A 21,219-nucleotide genomic window follows, 5' to 3' on the forward strand; every position below is an offset into this window, starting at 1 on the left:
TAAATTACATTGCATAAGCTCAAAATCTTCTTGAAATATTGCCCGGAAATAATAGTATTACACACAGACAGAATGTATAAATTTACGACCTTGAACTTTGACCTTTTGACCTCAAAATCAATAGGGGTCTTTATTAGGCCACAGGGAGTTGTTATATAAAATTTCATTGCAATAGCTCAAATGGTTCTAGAGATATCGTGTGGAAACGAAAGTGTTTAATAAGACAGAAATTGCGTAGTTATGAACTTTACCTTTGACCTTTAGACCTAAAAATCAATAGGGGTCTTCTTTAGTCCATAGGGAGTTGCTATGCTAAATTTCATTGCAAAAGCTCAAAGGGTTCTCGAAATATCGTGTGGAAACGAAAGCGTTACAGACAGACAGAAAGACGGACGGACGGACGGACAGACGGACGGACGGACGGACGGACAAACCCAAATTAATATCCCCCACTTTTCAAGCGGGGGACAAAAAAATCAATTTACTAAACAATGCATGCATAAAATATGTACTGTTTCACATCTTTTATAGGCTGAGCACTCTCATGTAAATACATGTTGATTTTCTTCACAGATATTTATGCCAGATTACCAAATACCTTGATGTATTTGGTGGTCTTCACTAGAATCTTGTTACACTGTTTAGGGTACACAATGAATAGATTACTTGCTACATGTACATGTAACATTTAATCTTCTAGCAATCCATGAACACAAAACTTGGCACCTTTTCAGATCTTTCTCTTTCAACACCATAAAATGATCTTTCACAAAACTTCCTACCCAGACCTTTATGGCCAATATTGTAATGGTAGAACACTGATCATGAATCAAACACTCAAATATACACATCCTAAAGTTTACATGATACTAAAACTTGTATAACTTCCTGGAGATAAAATATTTTCGAAGAAGCTTTTGGTACAAAAGTAATCAATATTATTTACCATGATTTTGAGTTATAAATCTAGAAGATCTTGTTAGTGGGTGGAATTGAAACCATCGTGAATTGGGATTGTAAAGCACTGATTGATGGCAATCAAGTGACCTTGAACTATTGATGACTTTCAATGACTTGAATAAATAAATGATGTAAATAATATCACCTGTCATATAGATTACTGTGCTTGTGCAGTGGATATGAGAAAAATGAATATTATCTACTGAGACTTACTTTAACATGTCCCCTTCCAAAAGTAGGTCTGTGTTTGTAAATTAAACTTGGATTAAATTTGAAATAACTAGGAAATAAATGATTTCAAGGAAACTGTGATGTTCTGTCTGGGTATAAACAAAAATTCTTTTAAAGGGTGGGAGGGGGCTAACTGAACATTTTTTAGCTCACCTGAGCTGAAGGCTCAAGTGAGCTTTTCTGATCACATTTTGTCCGTCGTCCGTCCGTCCATCTGTCTGTCCGTCTGTAAACTTTTCACATTTTCGACTTCTTCTCAAGAACCACTGGGCCAATTTTGACCAAACTTGGTACAAAGCATACTTGGGTAAAGGAAAATTTAAATTGTTAAAATGAAGGGCCAAATTCCCTCACAAGGGGAGATAATCAAGAAAACACAAAAATAGGGTGGCGTCATTAAAAAATCTTCTTCTCAAGAACCAGTGGGCCAGAAAAGCTTAAACTTATGTGGGAGCATTCTGTGATAGTGTAGATTCTAAATTGTTCAAATCATGACCCCCGGTGGTAGGGCGGGGCCACAATGGGGAATCAAAGTTTTACAAAGAAATATATAGGAAAAATCTTTTAAAATCTTCTTCTCAAGAACCACTGGGCCAGAAAAGCTGTAACTTATGGGGAAGCATCCCGGGGTAGTGAAGAATCTAAATTGTTCAAATCATGACCCCCGGGGGTTGGGCGGGGCTACAATGGGGAATCAAAATTTTACAAAGAAATATATAGGAAAAATCTTTGAAAATCTTCTACTCAAGAACCACTGGGTCAGAAAAGCTTAAACTTGCGTGAAAGCCTCCTTAGGTAGTGAAGATTCTAAATTGTTCAAATCATGACCACCGGGACTTGGGCGGGGCCACAATGGGGAATCAAAATTTTACATAGAAGTATATAGGAAAAATCTTTGAAAATCTTCGGCTCAAGAACCACTGGGCCAGAAAGGCTGAAACTTATGTGGAAGCATCCTGGGGTAGTGTAGATTCTAAATTGTTCAAGTCATGACCCCCGGGGGTTGGGCGGGGCCACAATGGGGAATCAAAGTTCTACATAGAAATATATAGGAAAAATCTTTAAAAATCTTCTCAAGTACCACTTGGCCAGAAAAGCTGAAACTTATGTGGAAGCATCCTGGGGTTGTGTAGATTCTAAATTGCTCTAATCATGACCCCCAGGGGTAGGGCGGGGCCACAATGGGGAATCAAAGTTTAACAATGGGGAATCAAAGCATCATATGGTAGTGTAGATTTCAAATTGTCTAAATTATGATCTGTGGGGTAGGATGGGGTCACAATATCTATTACAAGGGGGAAATCTGGTAAAGAACGGAATGGTCAAAGCTTCTCAGGTGAGCGATGTGACCCATGGGCCTCTTGTTGTATGAAAAACAGACTAAATATAACCTTAAGCTATTAATATTCAGTCATCAATCAACATGCTACATAGGGGTGGGACGATACACAGATCTTGCGATACGATACGTATCTAGATATATTGGCACGATACGATACGTATCTCGATATTATGATAAATTATAAAACTATTTTTAAAAATTAGTAATTTATTTTATTTCATTTTTTGTCTTGACATTAAATCAACATGATAAATTATAAAACTATTCAAAAGAATTAGTATTTTATTTCATTTTTTGCCTTGACATTAAATCAACATATTATTCTATATCAAATAATGTGTGCTTTGAAGTTAATACATGAAATTAATCAGTGTCATTCACTAAAACTTTACAAAAACAATAATACATGTACATATTATTATTAGTACCAAATTACTTTTAAGAAGTTGTTTACAAATAGTTGTGTAGTTCATCAGAGTACACTGACTTAAATTCATTTAAAAACATCACATTTACATTATTATTAATTGCTGAAAGTCTGTAGCAAAGCTGAGATTACCAAAAAAAAAAAAAAAAAAAAAAACGAGATGGACTAACAATTATAAATAATATCAAATGCTCTGGAAACGATGCTTTCTGTGTATAGCACGCATTACATACTGAACTTTTCTTGTCCAATCTTCCGAGGCTGCTTAAAAGTGAAAACATTTTACCCCTTTACCCCTAAACAACCACTTATTAGTTCTAAAGTGTGTTTTCAATAATCAACATCATCTCTTCGCTTCGTACAAGCCGCCATTTTCCAAGGACAGGTACTTTCATTTTCAATTTTTGGATAGGTCGTTCGTGTATCGTTTCGTACTGATATTTGGATGCTTGTATCGTAAACCGTATCTTAGAGGAAAATATCGGTATGTATCGGTGTATCGGTATATCGTCCCACCCCTAATGCTACATAAAAAAGGATCATGTATTTTGAATATTAAAGGCAGTAAGCTTAATATTCTGCTATCCGCTTTTAATGTAATTTTGGGTTACATAATGCTCTGTCATAGTATGATGTCTTGTGGAAGGTGTTGCTTCTATTTGCATTCTGTTTTTCCCAATGTCTGGGATTTGGTCTAAGTGGCTCACAAACTACAAAATCAATACTGCTAGTCTGCAAATAACCCACACAGAATAGTCTCCTTGCATCTTTTTACTGCTTAGTGTCTGCTCCAAACTTCCATGGCTTGCCAAATCACACTGAAGCACACAAATAGCTGAATTTGATGCAACAATTAAGTAATAATATGAAATGATAGGTGCTGCCTTTATAGATTTTAAACAAGGCAAGATGCATCTAACACAGTTGCACAGTTTTATCTTGTTTGCCAAAAATGGGATTGGCTCTCATAGGAACACTTGCTACCCCATAAAAAAGGGATATGAAAGGTCATAAGGTAAGGATAAACCTGTTTTAAAAAAAACAGCTAGGCCCTTCCTGGAATGAAACTTAGAAAAAACTCAATAGTAATAAAATATATTTCAGCTTGATGTAAAAGAGATTGACAATAGCTGAGTTTGGGTGACAAATAGCAGAGTACCAACTTCAGATACTGTTTGTTGAAAAGGTTGAGTTTTCTCCTCTTGAAGTCATCATTAAACAGCAGCTTATATAAAGGAACATATTTGATGACTGAGACACTAAAAAATGTTTGCTCAAGAACCAGGAATTGATCTGGCTGTCTGCATTTCCTGGTGATTATGACTACAGGAGATCGAAGGCAGACTGGGCTTCATTAGACATCCTTGTTGGTCACATGATTGGTCGGTTGCTTGTATGCTTTATGTCTCTTCAAGAACTTTAACTCATTTTAGGATGTATCAGTTGCATGCAGGTTCATGAGAGGTTGCAAATTTAGACCTGTATTCAGCCCTTTGGCCATTGACCAATGAGGGACTTTTAGCCAGAAACAGTTAATACAGTCTCATCCAAAGACTTGCTTAGTTAGGTTTAGGACGTAGGGATAAGAAGAACGACTAAAAAAAACAAAAAAACAGGGTCAATACTTTTTAAAATGGCATGAATTTTGACGAATGGGATTACTGCTACTTGCATTTTATGCATTGAAACTCTGCTGACTATGGCCAAAGGGACATCACTTAAATATCAGTATAAGGATAAATTTTGATTTTTACATGACATTGCACTTGCATGGCTATGAATGTTTGTGATGTTGAGATGAAATCATGACATAACCTTTCCACCTTCCCACCTGTGATATGGCATTTCAAATACACTCATTTTTAAAGCAAAATACACGTGAACTGTAAATTTATTGCAGGCTACATCATTTAAATGTGCTCTCCTCATGCGTAATAGGATGGAAAATTTGTCACTTATTTGAAAAACAAGATGTTTTTCTGGAACATGTATGCTATCATTGGATAGCTTTTGGTAAAGTTTCTCAAACAAAGTCAAACTCCAAAATCAAAAGATAAAAAATCTTGGTATCTAGAGAACAGTCTACCTATGAAATATTAAAAAAAAGCCCTAGTACTAATTGTTCAAAAGTAATGGCCAAGTTTTAAAGTTTTTTTTCAAAGCAGGTCAAACTCTCAGGTCAAGGTCAAAAATATTTATATCAATTGAAAGGTCTTGTCACAATGAATACACTTGTGAAGTATGAAAGACCTAGCACCAACTGGTCAAAAGTAATGGCCAAGGTAAAAGTTTAGTTTTTTTGTATAGTGGGTCAAACTCCCAAGGTGAAGAAGTCAGATTTGATGGTACCTTTGTCACAGTGAATACACTTGTAAAATATGAAAGCCATAGCCCCACCTGGTCAAAAGTTATGGGCAATTTTGGGGGAAAACAGGCAGACAGACAGGTGGATGAACAGGGTGAAAACTATATAGTATATACCCCTGAATCTTGTATTAATATTGGTTTATAAAAATAGTAGAAAGATTCTTTCCTCTCCTGTATACTTTCTGCATCAATGTCTCAGGTTAGCATTATGACCTACAGGCCTCTAATAAGGAGCATTGAAATCAATTGATTTATCTGTCATTACCATTTAAGGAATTTGAAAATTTTTTGTAAAGAACAATCATTATATTTTTAAGAACGTTGGAATGTTAATTTACCAGTTGGTTAATTTTTTCAAAAAACTAAAACTGAAATGGCATTTTGACATTTCACTTGAAAAAGCTTTACTGGAAAAATTAATTACATATGATACATGAGAAGATCAAGGTTAACACAAAAGGTGTAAAGCATTAGAATTTTGGGTCTGTTTTGTGACCTTTCTAGCATCTATTCAGGTGGTTAAAATTTAGAAAAATCGTTTGTACTTGTTGATCTTTCCTTTTTTTTTTCCTTTTTTTTTCACAGGTACTTGTGGACAGGACCCCCCCCCCCCACCAACTATACACCCCTGGTCAAAATATTTTTTTTTTCTTTTTTTGTCTTGAATTATGTTTCTAGTACTTATTTACAACGTATTCCATATGAAAAATCCAAAAAATAACATTGATTTAACGATTTACTAAAAAAGTCATACCCTGGTATTATAAAATAGAGAAGGTAAGTCACTTCGGGTTGTTAATTCGGACCCCTCTTGATTATCGGGCCTAAAATATCATATACCTACTACATGTCACCAAAATGTGTCATAATATCTTGTTTCGGTAGAGGTTTTTGTCGTTTATCATGCCATTTAATTACCCAGACATTCCCCAGTTATCCGAGTATTCAGCGTCAAACGTGAAAAATTTGGAAATGTCAAAGCAGAAATTACGGAAGTGATCCAAAAACGACATCTAGCGGGTAACTTTCGAGTTCCGAGTGTCATAGAATGAAGGGAAAAGCCAGAGGACTACGAAAAAGTTCGGGAAAATTTTGATAACAGTCGAAATCGATTCATTAGAATTTAAATTATTTCTGCAGATTTTCGAGATGAATTAGGGTCGTCTTCAATATTCTTTTTAGAGGATATATCACTGATACCATATAGCGTATTAAAAATCGCATATAGACATAAAAATACATGTATCCCCACCCCCATCCCCACCCCAATCTACAATAATTCCGATATCATGAAATTAATTATCTTATACAATGATTCTCACTTGCCAAAGAATTTAAGCATTTATGAAGATTTCTTAAAAATAAATGAAAATCGGAACTTTTCATCATCACATTCTCTCGTTTATCGTCCTAACTACAGCCTCGGAGTTTGTTTCTGGTCTTGACTTTGTAAATCTTGCTGCTTTGTTAAAGAAGCTTAACTTTTTTTTTATTTATCTAACATGGCCGTAGGAATAATATTAGTATATTATATAATATGCTGTAGAGGTACTATATGCTCGTGCCCCTCAATAAAAACCAGTGACATTTTTTTTTGCTTGTTGGGGAAGTTTTAGTTGATAGCATAATGTCCTAACTAAAAATGTTTGGCTGTTCCCCATCCCCCAGTCTGAAATTGCTTCCTACGAGCCTGTCTAGGTATAAATTTAGAGACTTTTTAAAACTTCTTTCGCCCATTCGGTATGTCTTATCTAACAGCCATCGTTTAATACTGTCACTTGTAGTACATGTGCTCAGGGATGTAGCAATTGGGGGGGGGCAGGGGGGCTGCCCCCCACTTTTTTCCCAACATTACCTTTAATATTGAATACGTCCATTGGAAGGTAGGTTGTAGTATTGTATGCCAAAAAATTGGAAGAAAAAGGGAGTTGGCCTTGGAAAAGGTTGGCCACTACCTCCCCCCCCCCCCCCCCCCCCCCCCCTCCGAAACAGGATTTTCGTCTTTGGGCATTTTCCCCCTTTTTTGGCTTGTCAACTTTTACAGGCAAGTAAAAAAACATTGTTCTCTTTTCTCTGGTTGCCCCCCCCCCCCCCCCCCCCCCGCCCACTTTCAAAAAACGATGCTACGTGCCTGCATGTACTAGATTTTGACTACTGAATATAGGATGGGATGTATTTGCACAACCATTCATAAAAACTTTTTTTTCTCTCAAAACACCTTTCTCTCAAAACACCTTTCTCTACATTTGTAGTTTAATCAAAATAATTCTAACCTGTAATGACGTCCACACACTCCTTCCCAAACATTAAATAATATAGCGAGTTCAGAACTCACAGCAAATGGAATAATGATTTTTGTGCTGTTTTGAATAAGCACATTTCTGGTTGTATTTATCTATTTAAACTAACGCATTAACAGAAATCCACCTTTACGCAGACACAGTCACTAGAAAATAAAAGTTGAGTTTGCCTAAACATATCCGCGTAGAAAAGGGGGGTTGCATGTCATTTAATGTCTCTATGCGATTTTTAAAACACTATATTGTATCAGTAACAAATCCTCTAAAAAGAATATTGAAGACGATCCTTATTCATCTAGAAAATCTGCAGAAATAATTTAAATTCTAATGAATCGATTTCGACTGTTATCAAAATTTTCCCGAACTTTTTCGTAGTCCTCTGGCTTTTCCCTTCATTCTATGACACTCGGAACTCGAAAGTTACCCGCTAGATGTCGTTTTTGGATCACTTCCGTAATTTCTGCTTTGACATTTCCAAATTTTTCACGTTTGACGCTGAATACTCGGATAACTGGGGAATGTCTGGGTAATTAAATGGCACGATAAATGACAAAAACCTCTACCGAAACAAGATATCATGACACATTTTGGTGACATGTAGTAGGTATATGATATTTTAGGCCCGATAATCAAGAGGGGTCCGAATTAACAACCCGAAGTGACTTACCTTCTCTATTTTATAATACCAGGGTATGACTTTTTTAGTAAATCGTTAAATCAATGTTATTTTTTGGATTTTTCATATGGAATACGTTGTAAATAAGTACTAGAAACATAATTCAAGACAAAAAAAGAAAAAAAAATATTTTGACCAGGGGTGTATAGTTGGGGGGGGGTCCTGTCCACAAGTACCTGTGTTTTTTTTGTGGTGTTATTCTGTTTCTTTGAGCTGGTCTGAAGGAGTTTACACATATTTTGCGTAAGTTGCAAAGGCATTATTGTGAAAACATATTTTTGTAAATAGGGTACACTGAAAACGTGTAATGTTCATTAATAGCTGAGGTACCTTGTTTACATTGTTATTGAACATTAGGTGAGGAATGCTGATAAAGCAGATCTATATAAAAAGATGAGCTGATAATTTATATGTACAGTTAAGGTTTTTCAGATATCCTAGAGTTTCAGACTGAAAAACAGTTTAGTGGCTATAGGCTGCTAATCCAATTGAGTCACACAGGTGATCCATTGTTATCCATTTTTTTCCAATGTGGCACTGTCAATGTGTGTTTTTAGTATTTAAACATTTTCAGCTCCTTCTCTTGAACTGCTGAACCAGTTCCAACCAAATTTTGCACATAGCATATATGAGTGAAGGGGAACAACTGTGAATTTCAATGTTTACTAGAACAGTCTTCACGAAAACTTTTCTGAGACACTAGCCAATAGGGCTAGTGGATTTGACAGTATTACTAGCCCAAAGAAATTTTTAATAGCCAACGAAAAAGAAAAAATGAAATTGCAGAATTAAATGTTGTATCACTCTATTCCATTTAAATTTCATACTGAATTCCCCTTTTCTTTTGTATTTCTTCTGCTTAATTATTTTGTTTTCCCCCTCATTTGAATCATAAATAAATAAGTTATCATTAATAAAGATTAAATCAAATTGAACAAACAAGTTTTTTTTTTAGCTTTTTGATAATGTACATGTATTGTACATTAGCCCCTTTTGTGGTCATTAGACTTCTCCTCAAAAGAAGTGATTTTTTTTTTTCATATTAAATTTTCAGATACATTGTTATAATATAAATTTGGATAGCAGTTAACATAGTTAACTCATGTAATCCTTTACTCTTCAATTAAGTGAGTAATCATAGTTAGGCCTAATTCAGTGGGATTTCTGCATGTATTTACCGTAAAAGATCGAACAGAGGAAATTCGGATTAGAGAAAAAAGACGATCGTTTTTAGGTCACCTGAGTAAACTCAGGTGACCTATTGCTATCTGTTTTCGTCCGTCGTCGTTCGTCGTACGTCGTACGTCGTTCGTAAACTTTTGAACATTTTCAGCTTCTTCTCTGCAACCACTGAACCAATTTCAACCAAATTTGGCACAAAGCATCTATGGGTGAAAGGGAACAAAAATTGTGAATTTCATGATCCCTGCCCCCCTGGGGCCTGAGGGGTGGGGCCAAAACCACTAAAATTAATGCAATCTTTGAAAATCTTCTTCTTTACTCCTGGACATCAAGCAGTCAAACTGTTTGCATGATTGTAATCAGCAATGAGTCCTCTACCAAAATTGTGAAATTCATGGCCCTGGGGTCAGGGGTTCTAGTGATAGGGCAGGGCTAAATAAGTAGGTAGTGATAATGCATTATTTCTTTGAAAATCTTCTTCTCTGCCCCTGGGTATTAGATAAACCAACTAAGTAGGTAGTTATGATGAGCAAGAGTGCTTCTACCAAAATTGTGAATTTTATGGTCCCAGGGTCAGGGGTTCTGGTGTTAGGGCGGGGCTCTCTTGATTATATACATTGAAAATACATGATTTCTTTGAAAATCTTCTTCTCTGCCCCTGGGTATTAAATAAACTAACTAAGTGCATAGTTATGATGAGCAAGAGTGCCTTTATCAAAATTGTGAATTTTATGGCCCCAGGGTCAGGGGTTTTGGTAGGGGGGGGCTTTATAGATTATATAGTAAAAATACATGAATTCTTTGAAAATCTTCTTCTCTGCTCCTAGATATTAAATAAACCAACTAAGTGCATAGTTATGATGAGCATGAGTGCCTCTACCAAAATTGTGAATTTTATGGCCCCAGGGTCAAGGGTTCTGGTGGGGGGGGGGGGGGGGGCTCTATAGATTATATAGTAAAAATACATGAATTCTTTGAAAATCTTCTTCTCTGCTCCTAGATATAAATAAATTAACTAAGTGCATAGTTATGATGAGCATGAGTGCCTCTACCAAAATTGTGAATTTTATGGCCCCAGGGCCAAGAGTTCTGGTGTTGGGGGGGGGGGGGCTCTATTGATTATATAGTGAAAATACACAAATTCTTTGAAAATCTCCTTCTATGCTCCTAGGTATCAAATAAACTAACTAAGTGCATAGTTATGATGAGCATGAGTGCCTCTACCAAAATTGTGAATTTTATGGCCCCAGGGCCAAGAGTTCTGGTGTTAGGGGGGGCTCTATTGATTATATAGTGAAAATACACAAATTCTTTGAAAATCTCCTTCTATGCTCCTAGGTATTAAATAAACTAACTAAGTGCATAGTTATGATGAGCAAGAGTGCCTCTACCAAAATTGTGAATAATTTTATGGTCCCTGGGTCAAGGCTTCTGGTGTTGGGGGGGGGGGCTCTATAGATTATATTGTTAAAATACATGAATTCTTTGAAAATCTTCTTCTCTGCTCCTAGGTATTAAATAAACTAACGAAGTGCATAGTTAAGATGAGCAAGAGTGCTTTTACCAAAATTGTGAATTTTATGGTCCCAGGGTCAGGGGTTCTGGTGTTAGGGTGGGGCTCTATTGATTATATAGTAAAAATACATAAATTCTTTGAAATCTTCTTCTCTGCTCCTAGGTATTAAATAAACTAACTAAGTACATAGTTATGATGAGCAAGAGTGGGGCGGACCAAATGGTGGATTTTGTGGGGGCGGGGTGTGTGGGGGTGGGGGGGGGGGGGGGGGCTCTATTGATTATATAGTGAATATACATTAAATCTTTGAAAATTTTCTTCTCTGTCTCTGGGTATGAAGCAGATGAACTACCTAAATAGTTATGATGAGCAAGGGCCCTAATCTTGCAATTAATTTTGAATTTCAAGGCCCCAGGGTCAGGGGTGGATGTGGGGCTCTACTTATATACTGAAAATGAATTAATTGTTTGAAATCTGCTCCTTTGTATTTATAAAACATTTATTTATTTTTTGATAGGCAATTTTAACGGTGCCTTTTTAAAATTTGTGCAATGTGTGGACCTAGGGTCAGGGGTTTATTTCACAGTGTTAGGGGCATTACTGATTATTGCTGAATATTACTGATTAGTTGGAATGCATTTTTTTTTTCCCCTACCTTGCGTATGGGTATTCAGTACCCCTGCGAGGTGATCATGAATAATTCATGAATTACCTTGAATTTTTCATGAATTTTATTCATGAAATGTTCATGAAACGTTCATGAAGATCCTATGAACTTATTATTGGGCATATTTAAATCAATAAACCAAGCTAAGCAACTGCTAAGTGTATTGTTATGATGATCAATGGTGCCTCTTTCAAAATTATGAATGCCATATAGCATCTGGCTTAAAACATGAATCAAATTCAATAACTGGAAAGTTGTTGCAGAATGCTCAGGTGACCTATAAGGCCCGTGGGCCTCTTGTTATGGAAAAATAAGCTATTAAGTTAAGTGCTACGTGAGTTAGATGAGGCAGTTTTCTGAAGAATAGGACTACAGTGCTTTGATTTTATTTCCTGGTTAAGATTTAAAAGCAAAAACTCTGAAAGTACCTGCTTACTTTTCACTAGCCAGTCGGGCTACTTCTGAAACAATATTTACTAGCTCAGACCAATTTTTACTAGCCTCGGGCGTCGGGCTAGTGAGTTTTCGTGAAGACTGCTAGAAGGCATTTTAAGTAATTTAATCTAAATGTGTAACTCACATTTTATTTGTACACTTTAGTGAGTCCATCTGCTTGTGAAAATTTTATTCTCCCTCTGATATATTTTTAATGTCAAGATTATATTTATGCATAACAATTCATTTGATAAAATCTGTTCAAATTCTAATTAGAAAAAATAATTCTATTGTGAAATGGCATCATGAAATTTTTTTGATTAGGTTTATTTAAAAAAAAAAAAGGACTGCTTATTATACCCCACGCCACTAGTTGCGTGACGTATAATGTTTTTGACCCGTCCGTCAGAGTGTCTGTCAGTCAGTCAGTCAGTCCTTTTTTTTTGTCAGCGCAACTCCAAATAAACCGTCGCACAGAATTTCGTCAAACTTTATAGATATTTAGGACACAGTGTGTAGATGTGCATACTACCAGGAAATTCCGATTCCTGATTTTTCTGGGAATTTTGGCACTTTTCAAATTAGATTTTTGGCCATACCTTGAATATACAGATGAATATTTTGTCAGTGCGACCCCCTCATAAACCGCTGCACAGAATTTCGTCAGACTTTGCAGATTTTTAGGACACAATGTATAGATGTGCATTTAACCAGGAAATTCCGATTCCTTTATTTTTCTGGGAATTTCGGCACTTTACAACTTAGATTTTTGGGGATATCTTGAATATAGTGGTAGTGCAACTCCTCATAAACCCCTGCACAGAATTTCATCAAACTTTGAAGATATTTAGGACACAATTTGTAGATGTGCATATTACCGGGAAATTCCGATTCTCTCATTTTTTCCGGGATTTTTAGCACTTTGAGTTTTTGGGGAGTGTGGGGTATGTGAGCTTGCTCACTTTTTCTTTCATTCATATAAAAACACAACCATTTTCATGTAGTATAGATCTTTCCCCCCCCCCCCTCAATGATTTCCACGGGTGCTAGAGGGGACACAATAGAGGGTCAGTGCTTCATAGAGAAATGTCAGGTAGAAAAATTTCAAATAAATGACAGAAAAAAATGCAGGGCCTATCATAATTATATGCAATCTCTTTAGTTAGGAGTAAGGGGCACAGTGGAGGTTAAAGTTTTGCATATGGGGCACAGAGAAATGCTTTTAAATCGTATGAAAAGCAGTAGTCCCTGATAATAATAAACAGCAGGCCCAAGGTTGCTCAGGTAAGCATTGTGGACCAAGAGCATCTTGTTTAACATTTGCATTCATAAAACTCTGATAAGAATTTTTTATAGAAATAATAACATTTTGAAATGACCTTTTTGAAAATAACAATTTAACTCCACTTATATTTTGTCACTGCTGTAAAGGGGAGGCAAATCTTGCATATTTGATATCGCTTCCTCCTCAGATAATAAGACTGCTGAGGCCAGAAATTCCTTGAAGGTAAAATTAAACTCTTATCTTTCAAATCTTTTTTCACATGAACAGGAAAAATACATAGACAAACATGTACATAGAATCACATTCCAGAGATATCACTGACTGCATTTTATACCCACTCAAAAAGTAGAAGGTTAATTCATGGATTTTTGTATACCCTCTCAAACCGGAACAATAATTCATTTTTTTTTCTTACTTATGAAAGATAGGAGAATGATTTATTGGTATTGTGCAAGCAATATTGTAATGATCAAATTTCCCCTCATTTTGTCTTCATTTATATGCCCTATAGATATTCATAGAGGGGGGAAAAATCAATCAGAATGCATATACCAAAGAAGACTACAGACTGACAGGAATTGCTGAATCAGCTGATTTTGATAGTTCGCCAGCTGACTTGCAGCCAGACGTGTGCGGCATTAGTGAATAATTGTTTGTTTGATGTAACCATAGCTTGGTATGTGAAGGTGAAGTCAATGCTTTAACATCAGGCCTCTGTGAGAGAATTGCACGCTAGTGACAGTTAATTGTGTGTGGTACTCGGGGATACACAGTGCTACTATACCCCCTTCTAGTCATGTCCGTCTATGTAGACGAGATTCTTTTTAAATTTCAGTATTACTTAAATCTCTTTTTTCGCATAGGATATAATTCTGCTGACATAGCATAAGGATCATTTTTTTGAGTGAATTTAAAGGTATGACAGGTCAGGCGATTGTGAAGAACTAGAACACTTGGGGTGTGTAAGAGGTACTTATAACACAAAATTAAATCTTTTCGCAATTCTTCACTGTTTAATTATCTAAGTTCTTTCTTATTTGATTCATGCTGCCCGTTAATCTATGGTTACTACCCAGTTTGGTTTATGTAGATTGAATGTATCCAGTTGTCATAGAATGACTATAGGATTTGATTGGAATATAATCTTGATATGAATAATATATGTTTTAGTTTTGTTCATCTGATTCAGAACTAAGCAGCAAATAGCAAACAAGTAAGCTATATAGACATAGAAATCAGATGATCCAGCTTAAATTGAAGAAAAACGGAAGTGTTCTTGATAGGAGGTCAGGCAGAGTTTACATATTTCAAATGTTTTGATAGAAAAGTAAACTCTTGTCTCTGCATGGTGTCTTTTGTAATGTCAGCTTTTCGCCAAAAATTTCTACAATGTCAGCAGGTTTTCAGGATGCAGGCATTGTATGTTCTAGAACATCGATATTATAAATTATGTAATCTGTACTCTTTAAAATCAGAGCTATTGCTGCGTTTTTGGTGTTTTAATTACCGCTTTTCATTTGAATGTACGTAAATTGAGGAATTATGTAGTGTAGCATATTGTGTTTCAGATTTGTGAAGAAGGGTTTCATAAAGGGCAGCACTGTTAAAACTTCAGGTGTTATTAGAGTATAAAATGCTTGATTGGACTGAAGAGCTTATTCATTTTTCAAGTACATTTTTCAGTGAAGAAAACTTTTTTTACCTGTCTGGTTGTTACATTCTATATTGTGTGGTGGTAAATTAAAGGAGAAAAAAAGCCTTTTCATCTATAATATTAATATAATTAAATGTTACAAAACATGTCGACTTGCAAGCCCATGCAGATTACTGACTCTGCACAAATGTTGCACCCACGTGCACTATAGGGAAAAAAAAAACAAGTTCCTTATTAATTCGAGGCACAGTACTTGCAGGCTTTTCTGCTTGGATGGGTCTATGCTATTCAGAAATCATGTAGTTTAAGCTTCTTATGAACTTTTGATATTAACTATATGCGCAAATGTCTGACATGCTACCATCCTGAGGAGATAAAACTAAAACAATCAATATACCCAAAGTCAGCAGGCAGGGAAAATGTCGTTAATAAGGCTTGCCGAATTATGAGGTCTAGCCATTGTGTTACCCTATGTATACTTGTGGTTGGGGTCCCAGCTGTAATCTTTTGATCTTGCATGGACTATCAGTGGAGAGTAGGGGAAGGTTGTCCTCATATGAACTTCATAGTGAGTCTGTACTCTATATATGTGAATGTCTGTTGCTGGCATTTAGAATTCCATATGTGATAATTGTCTCATTATCATCTGGGGATTTTTACTTATATGATTAAATATGGGAAAAAAAGAGTGTTCTTTCCTTATGTTCAAATTTAGAAAGGATGATTTTTCAAATTATCAAATTACCCAACATCCAAAATTATAATTTTCAGAAATCAGCAGCAAATTATATTTGAAATCCTTTGGTTGATATTAGGAAAATTTATATGTAAGAAAAGAGTCAGTTTTAAATATGGCAATGTTTTATTTTATCGTCAGGTATGTTGAAGAGAAGGTACAGAGAACAGGGGTTGCTATTGAGACACAGGGCTTCTCCATTGTTACCAGTGGGAGAAAGAGAGAGTCATTAACCGTGAGTATATACAGCAAAAATCGTTTGTTTTAATTAAAACTGGTAGAGACTTCTAGTATTAGTCACTACCTAAGACATTGCTAAGTTGACCCGATGTGCAAAGTGTATATGATAATTTTGGTGATATTTGAAAGCAAGGAGAAAAATGTAGTTTCCTTAATAAGGCAAGAGGCAGATGCCAGAGCCTCAACCATAGGTAATCAGTGCTTTATCTGGTAGGAATTACTTTTATTTTCCTCAACTTGTTTACTCTGATGTGAAAAATATTTTACTGGTGCAGTTTTGATACTGGACAGGAAATTGCAAATTTAGAGATTTGGTTGGTATGTTTTAGGGGTGGAGTGTTTAAAAAAGGTGCTGCCTTATCCTATTGACTGTGAATAGTTTTCAGTATTCAGAAGTCAGGTGTCCATTGCATTACTTTGTACAAAAAACCTGGTTTTGAAATTAAATTAAAAATAGTATTTCTGAATAATTTAATTTTGAACAAGATTTTGAATTGTAAAGAAAGTAGGTTAAGTTGGCTGAATTGAATAATATGGGGCTAAATGGTCAACTAACCTGTGAAAAATCTGCATAACATGTTCAACTTTTACATGAATAGTAAATGTAAAGTGTTATTATAACAAAATCAGGTTTTCAGTGTCTACAATATAAATTTTTTTTCCATTTTGCAAAAATGTTCATTTCCTGAAAAGTGAATTCAGAAAGCTTTTTTTTTAAAATATTAATTAATGCATCATTTGAATTTGAAGTAAAAATTAATTTAAATTACATTTTAATGTTAATGAAACAAAATAATTTCATTTCAATCTTCTGCCAAATTTCATCATGTATTATTTTTTTCAGAAGTGCAATCTGGATGTAGATTTGTAAAATAGAAAAATTTGCTAGGTCTAATTTAATAGTTTCATATTGAAAATCAATAAATTTTGCATACTATGTGTCTTCAAAAATGCAAAATTAAATGTATTTTTATAGTATCATGGTTATTTCCAGCTCAAATGAAGAATTACCTGTTTATTATGACTATGAGAGGGTTTTTTTTACCCAGTGATCTGCAGTAGATTGATCTGGTAATGGACACCTCATAGATCAAATCCATTGATTACATACCAGGAACTGCTCGTATTTATTGAATACTTACATATAGTCTACCACATTCAAGATGCTTAAAAAAATTTTAATTGCTTTTTAGGGGAAGAATCTTTATATTCAAAAAGTGAGCAGGAAACATGATTACAAGTTTTTAAGCAGTAAGAACAATACAGAAACATGCCATGTAAAATCACTGTTCATCTAATTTTACCTCTAGAAAGTTCTACTAAATTATTTAGCATTATCAGGAGATGTTACATAACTGAAAATAGTTACAGTGACGTATGGTTGAAAAGGGAAAGTGTAATTTTTTTAATGCTCAAATGTTGTTCTAAGGAACTGAAAAATGTTCAGTAAGTTTGTGGTTTATCTAGACAGAATACCTTAATTTGCCCTCTGAGAAAAAATTGGCAGTTAAAGTTAAATTGATCTTGAGAACAATATTGCAGTGTGCCTTATAATAGAAAGGGAACATAAAAGCATGAACATCAAACATAAAATCTGCTGATTTCGAGGAATTTCTTGATTATATTTCATGTCAATAACATGTTCGAATACATTATGGTCTAGTTTTACATTAATTTTTTTTTTTTTTTTTTTTACAAAAATTGCTTTCTCTAATTCAATGCAAGTGATTAAATTATTTATTTATTAGTTTAAATCCTGTACTAACATGAGTGCAAATGGTTAAGAAGGAGGACCATTTCATTTCACCCAAGGCATTCAGGTCAAGTATATTTAAAAAAGTCCATATCAATATTTCATGCAGGAAAAACTTTGGACCTGAACAATTTGGATTTAAAGAAATGATATTTTAGGTTTCCCTTGATAGCAAGTTTTATGAAAAAAAAAACAAATTATTAAAATTGAGAGAGTTAAGATTTTGTAATCTGTGCAAGGTTGTAACCTGTGGAATTAAAGTTCAGTTTCAGGCTAAAGTCTGGTATTCAGCTGTGCGTTGAATCCTACATTTGCCAGAGACACATGGGTGTAGAGTTGAGCTGCATCTAGTTAGATAAGGTCTGTTGATTGAAACCTTTGGCTCAGGTTAAAGATATGACAACTCAATCGTGTACACCAGTTCAATATCTTTAAATGTTGTATCTTATTAAATAATTTTAAACTTCCCAATTGATGATGTCATCAATAAATGATCGGTTTTGTTGAAGCTAACATTTACTTAGCTGTTATCTTCATATTTAATCATCTGTCGATAATGGAAAAGTGAAAATATGATTTCCTTATGTACATGTATACAAGGATGATATTTTAGACTTTGCCCGTACTTTATGACTCGAATCAATTGTTGTCATTTGCACTATACTGTCACGAGGTCAAGGTCAAAAGTTTTCTTGTCCCTGAAACTAAAAATGGTAGTTTACAAACATCCAAGTCAAATGAAAAAGGGATGATTAAATTCAGTGTAAATAGGTCATGGTAATGATAGTACATTGTATTTAAGTCATTGGGATGTCAAATGTCAGTATGATGACCCTCCATATGTCAGCTTGATTGTCCCTCCCTCTCATGATTTATCACATGTACACTTCTCATAGATATTTTTTAAAAAAATAGAAGTATTGAAAATGGGAGTGATATTGTTATATCTGATTAATCAAAGTGGTTTATATATTTTAAAAAGAAAGCAATTCATGTTTGTCTTGCTGTACAGCTCAATCTTAGGTTATATGTAGGCGGACCAAAGTGGAGGATGCTTATGAATTGTGCTGACGTTGCAATAATTTATTAGATAGCACAGCTTGCATAAAGCTGTGACTATGGATTTTTACTGAAGTTATGGTTATAGTGTAATGGGTGTAATGGAGTTATGTTCTATTATAGATGATAAATCACCCTGGAAACATTCCTGATCAGGAATTTGAAAAAAATGTATATATTTGAATCATCTTTTATTAATGAGTTTACCAAAAACAATCTTTTATGTAAACTTGGGATTTGATATTCCGATGTTCATAGCACTGAGGAGAAAATGAAATGAGTTGAATTTAGCCTGGCGATGTGCCTGTATTGTTGGTCAATGTCATGGTCTGAACTCACATTGACCAGTATGGCTGTATAGATTTGTTTTCCGGGACAACAGTTTGTAATGTTATTGACCTTTTACAGACATGATATAATAGCCACAAGTTTAATGATATGTAAAATGGAAATTATTTGCACCCAAGGAAGAGATAAGAATGCATGATTAAGCCTTAAGATAGTGACCATAACATATATTTATGCCTCGCAGTGAGATTTTCTGCAATGAAATTTATTTTTTTATGCTGGTGATTTTATGTTCTGATTATATAATTAAAAATTCAGTTCAAAGTTTACAACTTTTTATTATCATAATATTATTACTTAATGTACCTGTGATGCATTTGATAACTAGCTCTGCAGTAAGGGGGATAACTCTGTTTTACCATATACATTTAACTGATTTTCATTGGTCTAATATTGATTAGTTCTGCGGTAAGGGGGATAACTCTATGTTTTGTTGTCCATCTAACTGATTTTCATTATATAGCCTGATATTGATTGGTAATGCAGTAGACGTCTGCATTTTTAAGTTGCACTCTATGATGTTTTATCAGGCTACTATTCCGCAGGCCCTCTCTTGTGCAGGATTAACATAGATTAGCTAGGTTTGTAAGCTATTATACTTTTACCTCTTATTGAAATTTTTTTTTTCAAAGCTTCAAGTATTTTGAAAGAACAAAAATAATTCTGATTGATTTGGGCATTTTGTACTTTATGAAATTATCTTCTTTACCGGCACATTGAATTTTAATCTTGAAGTGGTGCGAGAAGTGAACTGGGGAGTGTTCATTCTTCGATGGTTAAGGTACATGTTTTGTTTGTTCCATACAGTTTAAGGTTTTTAAGGGTGTGTCCTTTGTAAACTTGGCAAAGCTTTTAGTAATTTGGATGTTGTCCATAGGTACTAAGAAAAATATTTAACTTGCACATAACAGGTAAAGATATTTTATTTTATTTTTTGAATTGCCACAAATGTGTCATAATTGCACATCCATTGAAATAAACTATTCTGAAGGAGATGTATTTGTATGTGTAGATTCTTATTTGAAAAAATAAATTGTTACTTTAATATTTTTTATTTTTCAATTTTATTTTTTTAAAGACAAAACTTAGTGTTTGTTTGCCTGTGTTTAGGTTCAGTAGGTACAGGTATGTAGGTATGCATGAATCACGTTGCTATTTGCCAAAAGGATGGGTTCAAATACAGGAATGTTAGCAAATTACACCAAAACACTCCAATGCAAGTACACATCATATTGCATTGAGAGTGTTTAATTTAGAAGAAAATTGATCAAATTTTGCAAGTTCTTTTTTTTTTATTTTGCAATGTAGGATGCAAGTTAAAATTTAAATGCATTGAGACGGGGTTGTTGACAGCTCGCCATGCTGAAGATAATGCTTAGTCACTATCAGCTGATTACCAGGATTTTTGGACAGAACTGGAGTGTGCAGAATATAAAAGCTTCCAGTTTGTTCAATGTACAATAGCAGAAGGGATCATGATACATGAATTAAGAAAATATATAAAGGAACGTTTTGGAAAGGAATTGAAGTTTAATGATATTGTAGGAGTAGGATATGGAAGTTCAAGGTCAGATCACACGGGGCCAGAGAATGTATATATGGTTTACATGTAATTGTTGCCAAGTCCTGTTAAATAACACAGTGTTTGGCTCTTGAATAAACACCGTGTGGAAGTTCATGAGCGTACACTTTTTTTGACATGTCTTCTTTCATGTTTATCTTTATCTGACAAATGTTGATCATTTAAATTTCAATCAAGATTTTTTTATTCTGGTTCTTGACCCCGTGTTCTTATTTACTTGCAGGGAAATGCCACTCTTCACCTTTATCCCCATTTTGAGCCCCTTAGACAGATTAAAGGTAAGAATATGACAATCAAAGTCTATATCATTTTAGGGATGTAGATAATAGCCATTTTCAGTTTCAGATTGATTTAGCCAATCACAGAACAAAAGGAAGTTTGATTCGAACTTCCTTTCTAAGGAATGTCTATTTTTGGACATTACTTAATCAAGTCTGCATGGTTTTTAAACCCCAAATT

General features: G+C 34.7%; 1 protein-coding gene across 1 annotated transcript in view; it reads left to right on the top strand.

Annotated features, from left to right (window-relative positions):
* Positions 1-21,219, top strand: part of LOC134252378 (uncharacterized) — a 33,475-nt gene that overhangs the window by 2,607 nt on the left and 9,649 nt on the right. The window contains exons 3-4 of the mRNA XM_062734843.1: positions 15,920-16,013; positions 20,984-21,038. Of these exons, the coding sequence (XP_062590827.1) occupies positions 15,920-16,013; positions 20,984-21,038 (149 nt within the window). The remainder of the gene's footprint in view (positions 1-15,919; positions 16,014-20,983; positions 21,039-21,219) is intronic.

Source organism: Saccostrea cucullata, unplaced genomic scaffold (genome assembly GCF_032062105.1).
Source record: "Saccostrea cucullata isolate Sc308-1 unplaced genomic scaffold, CSIRO_AGI_Scuc_v1 ctg69, whole genome shotgun sequence".
Lineage (NCBI taxonomy): Eukaryota > Metazoa > Mollusca > Bivalvia > Ostreida > Ostreidae > Saccostrea > Saccostrea cuccullata.